This window comes from Populus euphratica, unplaced genomic scaffold (genome assembly GCF_000495115.2).
Source record: "Populus euphratica unplaced genomic scaffold, PopEup_1.0 scaffold706.1, whole genome shotgun sequence".
In the NCBI taxonomy this organism is placed as follows: Eukaryota; Viridiplantae; Streptophyta; class Magnoliopsida; order Malpighiales; family Salicaceae; genus Populus; species Populus euphratica.
In genome coordinates, this window is record NW_011500578.1 from 86,894 (window position 1) to 95,332 (window position 8,439).

The 8,439-nt window shown below is 39.0% G+C and overlaps 1 protein-coding gene across 1 annotated transcript; it reads left to right on the top strand.

Moving 5' to 3' along the window:
- Nucleotides 1-901: 901 nt before the first annotated feature.
- On the top strand, nt 902-7,390 carry LOC105115477 (uncharacterized). Its single transcript, XM_011012370.1, is given in 6 exon segments — nt 902-1,113; nt 1,216-1,369; nt 1,674-3,176; nt 3,351-3,757; nt 3,971-5,769; nt 5,772-7,390. Coding segments are annotated over 6 exon segments (5,694 nt in total).
- Nucleotides 7,391-8,439: the final 1,049 nt, after the last annotated feature.

Consider the following 8,439-nt stretch of genomic DNA (forward strand, 5'->3'; position numbering starts at 1 on the left):
TTCTAGGGAAGATTGAGAATCGCGGCTTTGCCTTCTTACCTTTGGCTAGAGAGTTTAGGGAGGAAAGGGATTAATATATTTTATACTTTCTTTTTATTTATTAATGTAATAAACTTATCAAGCATTAATGAAAAGGGCGTTGACCAATCCACTTATGCAAAATTTGTCTCTTGGTGAATATGATTCAAGCAAACGACTTGAAAGGCAGTACTCCTAGCAATGTGACAAGAGAACCTATATTTATAAAGTGGTGGCCATTATTCGTTCATAAGAAGATTGCATCCATACCTAATATACAAAGCATTCTCAATCATGCATTTTCTCATACATCTATACACGCATCTGCAGATTAAGAAACATAGGTCCCCCTTCTAGAATCCACAATACTTGACAAAGAACAAGAATGGAAAACAAAGAAAGGTCATAATCTGAAACTCAATACCAAAGAGAGCTTGAAGGAGTTCGGAATGATGTGGCGCACCTAACCAGTATGCTAGAGAAAATGTTGAGAGCTAGAGATGGAGAGGGAACGTCTACTCAACCTGATGAAGCACCACCAACAGCTAAAGTCCCTATTGTACCTATAAACACGAGGGAAAATACACCAAATAAGCAGCATCCTAATCCCATTCGGCCCATCCAAATCCCTGTTACGATGGATTTAACAAACGAGGATCCATAAGACGTCAGATTCTCTAATCACGAAGGGTATGATCGTTGGACTATGTTAGAAGAGAGGCTAAGGGCAGTTGAAGGAAATGATTTATTTGACCCAATTAGGGCCGTTGAAATATGTTTAGTGCCTAACATTTTAATTCCAAAGAAGTTTAGAGTTCCGGAGTTTGTTAAGTATACTAGAATGGAATGCCCAAAAACCCATCTTTGTTCCTACTATAACAAGATGGCAGAAGTTATCCATGATGATAAATTGCTAATTTACTTCTTCCAGGATAGCTTTACAGGATCGACTCTTAGCTGGTATATGAGGTTGGACAATGTTAGAATCAAGAAATGGATAGATCTGGCCGATGCTTTCTTAAAACAATACAAGTTCAATCTTGAGATTGCTTCTGATAGGACCAATTTGATTACCATAGAGAAAAGAACTCAAGAGTCCGTGAGAGCTTACGCTTAAAGGTGACGAGACCAAGCTATTAATGTACAACCTCCACTAATAGAGACAGAGATGGTAACACTGTTTACCAATACTTTTAGGGCCTCATACTACAAACATCTTATGGGTAGCTTAGCCCAGCATTTCTATGATGCTGTGCGAATTGCTGAAAGGATTGAGCAAGGAATCCAAAATGGGAGAATTGCAGAACTTGTAGAGAAGAAGGGTTTTTTTAGGAAGAAAAAGGAAACCGAGGTGAAAAACCTAGAAGGCAGGTACCAAGGGAAAGGAAGAAACTACCAAAATTACCAAACACCTACCTCCCAAATCACCAGCATCAACTTTTCCAAACCCTCCATACCAAACCAACCCCATCAAACAAAATTCCCAGCCAGCAACCAAAAAAATTACCAAAGGAGAGACAACCGACAACTAGAAGAACCATTACCACCGTTGCCAATAACCCTAAAGGAGTTATATGCCAAGTTGCTAAGTATTGGATAGATAGCTCCCTTACCATTACCGTCTATGCAACCGCCTTTTCCTAAGTATTGGACAGATAGCTCCCTTACCATTACCGCCTATGCAACTGCCTTTCCCTACTTGGTACAACCCCGAGTTGACTTGTGAATACCATGCTGGTAATGCGGGTCATAGCATCGATAACTGCGTGGCTTTTAAGAAGAGGGTATCACAGCAAATTAAAATCGGATGGGTTACTTTTGAAGATTCGCCTAATGTGAATTCAAACCCTCTACCCAAATATGCTGTAGGTGGTAGTGGAGTGAATACTATGGAGGTCGGAAGCAAAGAGAAGGTGCTAAAAGTGACCATGGCGAGGCTGTGCGAGATGTTGGTACAATCTGGACATTTGGAGAAACCATCTGAACATTGCATGAGGAAAAATGATTTTTGCCCATTCCATAAAAAGAAAGGGCATCACATTGATGAATGTATTGAGTTTCATCAAAAGGTTGTGAGAATGCTTACTTTAGGAGAGCTAAGGATTGAGGATGCAATAGATAATGAAGAGATAGAGATGATAGATAATCAGGGGAAATGCAAAGTCCAATCAACGGCTAATGGGCTCTCGAAACTGGTATTAACTAAGCCCTCATATACAAACAAAGTAGACTATGGAGCGATTCCTGGAGATTATGGTTATACCTCGAATGTGAAAACTCCTTTATCATTGTTTCAAACTGAGATAAGTGGGCTAACTCAAAGTGGTCGTTGTTTCACACTTGAAGAACTAGAGAAGCAAAGAAAGGCTAAGGGCAAGGAGGTGTTGGACCTAAATAAAGATTTTGAGGTAAATAAACCTATTATTAAGGAAGAAACAAATGAGTTCTTGAAATTGATGAAGCATAGTGAGTATTGTATAGTGGATCAGTTAAAGAAGATCCCTGCCAAGATCTCCATCATGTCATTAATACTCAGCTCCGAGCCGCATCGTAATGCTTTGCAAAAAGTACTGAATGAGGCCTATGTACCCCAAGATATTGAACAAAAGACCATGGAGCATCTAGTAGGGAGGATCCATACTGCCAATTACCTATATTTCATGGAAGATGAACTTGACTCTAAAGGAACAGGACATAACAAGCCTTTGTATGTCACGGTACGATGTAAAGATTGCCTCATTGGTAAAGTTCTCATCGATAACGACTCAGCACTTAATGTGTTACCAAGACATATGCTGGACGAAATGCTAGTAGATCCCTCACACATGCAACCTAGTGTGATGATGGATAGAGCATACGATGGCTCGCCAAGGAAAGTGATAGGGACAATTGAGGTCGAACTAGCTGTGGGTCCACAAGTCTTTCTAGTAACCCTTCAAGTGATGGATATCCACCCTTCCTATAGCATGTTGTTAGGAAGGCCATGGATACATTTTGTAGGAGCTGTCCCTTCCTCGTTGCATCAATGTTTGAAGTACATTGCTAATGGTGTTCTAGTGACTGTTAAGGTTGAGGAGACTATATCGATGGTAAGAAATGTGGCAGTTCCATTCATTGAAGCTGAAGATTGTAAGGATGAAAATCTTCATGCATTTGAGGTTGTGAATACCGAGTAGGTGCCCGAGAACACTATGGTGAAGAAACCAGAAATTTCAGAGGCCACCAAAATGGCCTCTAAAAGCTTTTTGAAGCACAAGATTCCTTTCCCATATGATATCGAGAAAGGAAAACTTGAGTTGATTGATATAATCAAACTAAAAGCTGAAAAATAGAGGTTTGGGGTTGGATATAAGCCCAAGAAGGAGGATTACAAGCGAGTTGTTGGTGCAAGAAGGGAGAAGAGAATGGCGAGGATTAAAGGAAGAAAGCCTGAAGAAGAGAGCTTAGCCATCCCTCCTATCAGGATTTCTTCTCCAAAAGCTGTATACGTGATACAGCCTGATAAGGGACATGAAAACCTCCTTCAGAAGCTTTCTTCAATAAACATAAACAGTCTGGAGGAAGATCAAGTTGAGGACGTCGTTGAGAAGTTTGAATCTGGAAGAAAGGATGAAAAGCTGCCGCAATTAACCATCTACATTTTAGAAGAATTTACTACCAAAACTTTCGTTCGAAAGCTAGCCGAAGGAGAGAAGTTCCAGAATTGGGAGATCCAAGAAGCTCCATTGGTTTTCAAAATGTAATCAACAATGATTGTTGGATTATAACTTTATTTATGATTGGTTATCTTTTTGTTTTGTTTTTATTCATTGACAATCGAAGCTCAAGATGTCAATTGGATTTTATTTTTGTTTTTTTTAGCCAATCTTTTCCTTTTAATGAGATCATGCATTTTCTTCAAATTTCATTTTGATGTCTTACTATGCATTTACACATCACTTCCCTCTTTCAGGAACCCTGAAAGCGGATCTTCCACAACAACACCTACACTTTACATTGAGAATGAATGGCCAAACTTTAAAGAAGACATAGTAGCTGTAGAAGATGAGGAATGGGAGAAGAAAAACATTGGGGAATTCACAAAATTAATAGAACAGCATGAACAGGCTTGGAGGCCTGCTAAAGAGGAACTTGAAACCATAAATATGGGCAATGAAGAAATCAAGAGAGAGTTAAAAATAGGGACTTTGATCACCCCTGAAGAGAAAGAAGAATTGATTACACTGCTCAAAGATTACGTAGATGTCTTTTCCTGGTCCTACGAGGATATGCCTGGTTTGGATACGGATATTATAGTACATAGGATACCACTGATGGATGGATGCAAATCAATTAAGCAGAAGTTGAGGAGAACTCATCCGGAGGTCTTAATCAAAGTAAAAGCAGAAATTGAAAAACAACGGAACACTGGTTTTTTGGAAGTAGTCAAGTATCCATAATGGGTGTCAAACATAGTAGTGGTACCCAAAAAGGAAGGTAAAATCAGATTTTGTGTCGACTTTAGGGACTTAAATTGGGCTAGCCCTAAAGATAATTTCCCTCTACCACATATAGATATGTTAGTTGATAATGCAGCACGTAGCTCCACATATTCCTTTATGGATGGGTTTTCCGGATACAATCAGATAAAAATGGCATAAGAGGATATGGAGAAGACAACCTTTATAACACCATGGGGGACCTTTTGCTACAAAGTCATGCCATTTGGTTTAAAGAATGCTGGGGCCACCTACCAAAAGGCTATGGTGACTTTGTTTCATGACATGATGCACAAAGAGATTGAAGTATACATGGATGACATGATTGCTAAATCTAGAGAGGGAGAAAATCATGTCCAAATATTAAAGAAATTGTTTGAAAGACTAAGGAAATATAAGTTAAGACTTAACCCGGTGAAGTGCTTGTTCGGGGTGAAATCTATGAAATTGTTGGGATTTGTGGTGAGTGATAAAGTAAAGGCTATTCAATCTATGCCACCTCCCAAGACTGAGAAAGATGTGAGAGGTTTGTTAGGAAGGTTGAATTACATTGCTCGGTTTATATCCCAATTAACCATGACTTGTGATCCGATCTTTCATTTGTTAAGGAAGAAGAACCCAGAAATTTGGAATGAAGAGTGCGAAGAGGCCTTTTAGAAAATCAAGCAATACTTGTTGAATCCGCCCTTGCTTGTTCCTCCTGTACCAGAAAGGCCATTGATATTGTACCTAACAGTAATAGAAACAACAATGGGATGTGTGCTTGGGCAACATGATGAAACCGGAAGGAAGGAAAGGGCCATTTGTTACCTGAGTAAGAAGTTCACGGAATGTGAGTCTAGGTATACTATGAATGAGAAGTTGTGTTGTGCACTGACATGGGCTACAAAGAGATTACGTCAGTATATGTTGTATGACACTACGTGGTTAATTTCCAAATTAGACCTGTTGAGGTATATTTGTGAAAAGCCCTATTTATCGAGCTGAATTGCAAGATGGCAAGTTCTATTGGCTGAGTATGACATAGTATATATGACAAGGAAAGCCGTAAAGGGGAGTATTATTGCCGATCACTTGGCTGACCATGCTATGGAAGATTATGAGTCAGTAGACTTTGACTTTCTCGATGAAGATGTGCTTGCAATCGAGGAAGAGAAATCAGATTGGTGGATTATGTACTTTGATGGTGCTGTAAATGTATGTGGCAATGGGGCAGGTGCAGTGATAATCTCTCCTGATAAGAAGCAGTATCCGGTTTCAGTTAAGCTGCAGTTCGGTGCACCAACAACACAATTGAGTATGAAGCTTGCATTCTTGGTTTAAAAGCTGCATTGGAGCTAAACATTAGAAAGATAGACGTGTATGGAGACTCAATGCTGATCATTTGCCAAGTAAAAGGAGAATGGCAAACCAAGGAAGAGAAGTTAAGGCCTTACCAAGAATACCTGTCTAAACTGGCTGGAGAATTTGAGGAAATAGAGTTCACCCATCTAGGAAGGGAAGGAAATCAGTTTGCAGATGCTTTGGCTACACTAGCATCTATGGCCAAAATAGATTTTGGGCACAAGGTACAACCGGTACACATCAATATCAGAAATAACCCAGCTCATTGTTGCTCAGTTGAAAGAGAAGTGGATGGAAACCTTTGGTATTATGATATCAAGAATTTCATCCAAAACCAGGCATATCCCATGGGGGAATCCAAAATCGACAAGAAGACCTTGAAGAGGTTGGTAACAGATTTTTATCTTGATGGGGAGATCTTGTATAAGAAATCATTCAACGGGACTTTGTTGAGATGTTTGGATGAATTTGAGGCAAAAAACACGTTACAAGAAGTCCATGAAGGGATTTGCTCAACCCATGCTAATGGACATGTGATGGCTAGGAAAATACAAAGAGCCGGTTACTTCTGGATGACATTAGAGAAGGATTGCATCGACTATGTCCGAAAATGTCATAAGTGTCAAGTGTATAGTGACAAAATAAACGCCCCTCCAGCTCCTCTGTTTAACTTGACATCTCCATGGCCCTTCGTGATGTGGGGGATTGGTGTGATTGGACCTGTAAACCCAAAAGCCAACAATGGTCATAGGTTTATTCTCGTGGCTATTGACTACTTTACAAAATGGGTAGAAGCTGGGTCATTTGCTCATGTAATGCAGAAAGTAGTGAAGAAATTTATTGAGAGAGATTTGATTTGTCGATATGGTCCACCAAGAAAGATTATAACTGATAATGCCCAGAATTTCAATGGCAAGATGATAATAGAACTCTACACTAAATGGAAAATCAAGCATTCTAACTTTTCGCCGTATAGACCAAAGATGAATGGTGCGGTAGAAGCTGCTAACAAGAATATCAAAAAGATTATTCAGAAGATGGTAATCACCTATAAGGATTGGCATGAGATGCTGCCATTTGCCCTTCATGTGTATCGCACCGCAGTTCGAACCTCAACAGGAGCCACCCCGTACATGTTGGTATATAGAATGGAGGCGGTTATACCTTTAGAAGTGGAAATCCCCTCATTGAGAGTACTGGTGGACTCTGAGCTAGAAGAGGTAGAATGGGCAACAGTTAGATATGAACAACTGAATCTGATTAGTGAAAAAAGGATAGCCACAATCTATCATCATCAACTCTACCAAAGAAGGATGGCCAAATCATATGACAAAAAGGTTCGACCTCGAGGATTCCATGAAGGAGATCTTGTACTGAAGAAAATAATGCCTTTACTAAGAGAAGATCGAAGTAAATGGGCGCCGAACTATGAGGGCCCTTATGTGGTGAAGAAAGCATTCTCAGGAGGAGCTTTGTTGTTATTTAGAATGGATGGAGAAGATCTAGTTAGGCCAGTGAATTCTGATTCTGTAAAGAAATATTACGCTTGATGTATTCCATAATCTACCAATTAATAAAATAAAGTTTGGCCATGAATTTTCTCTATAAAGCACCTTTCTTCATAAAACGCATGATCTCATAACATCTGAAATCTTTTACTGAAACAATTTTTTTTTTCTTACACATGACTAAGGAGATGATTCCATCAATTGGAGAGAACTAAATCAAATCTAAACTTGACATATTTTTTTTTTGCACACCACACTAGGGTAAGAAGTGTACGAAGTGCACATAGGGGTCCATAGTGAACCAAAGCCCCAAAAGGGGGATCATCATAAAAACTTCTAAAAAAAAAATCTTTTATGAAATTGCTAATTGCATTGAAAGTTTCAGTTTTCATGAACAAAACCAAATCTTTTAAGCTTTCCTTTTAAAATAATAATAAAAGACAATATTCAATGGATCAAGAAAGGGCCCCATAAGGAACCAAAGATCTCTTTACCAAGAGGATAGGAAGTATAACGCGTGGAGCATATTTTGTTTCAAGAGGACGAGTTGGACAAACAAGTGGAAACAAGAGCTCAATAAGTTTACAACAGAAAGGGGGACCTATGTTTCCAAAATAGGTAACAAAAAAACATGCATGCTATACTATCATAACACTAACTTGGTAGGAGAAGGTGTGACGAAGGCCAAAATAGTTCCAAGTTTTTGAAAGAAAAAAAAAATCCGCTGAGGTCCAAAATCTCAAGTCTACAAAACTACAGAAAAGGATAGGAATTGTCAACCAACACTACTTCATTCCTTGAGGTAAGATGATTTTTTTTTTAAAGTTCAAAATGGATAGGTCACCCGATATTGAGACCATTCATTAGAAAAGCGTGGAGTTTTCTAAAAAAATTTTGAAGAGGGACCGGTCACCCGATAGTGAAACCATTTCTTAGAAAAGCGTGGAGTTTTCTAAAAATTTTAAGATAGGCCGGTCACTTGATATTTAGACGGTTTCTTAAAAAAACATGGAGTTTTCTAAGAAATTTTAAGATGGACAGGTCACCCGATATTGAGACCATTCCTTAGAAAAGAGTGGAGTTTTCTAAGA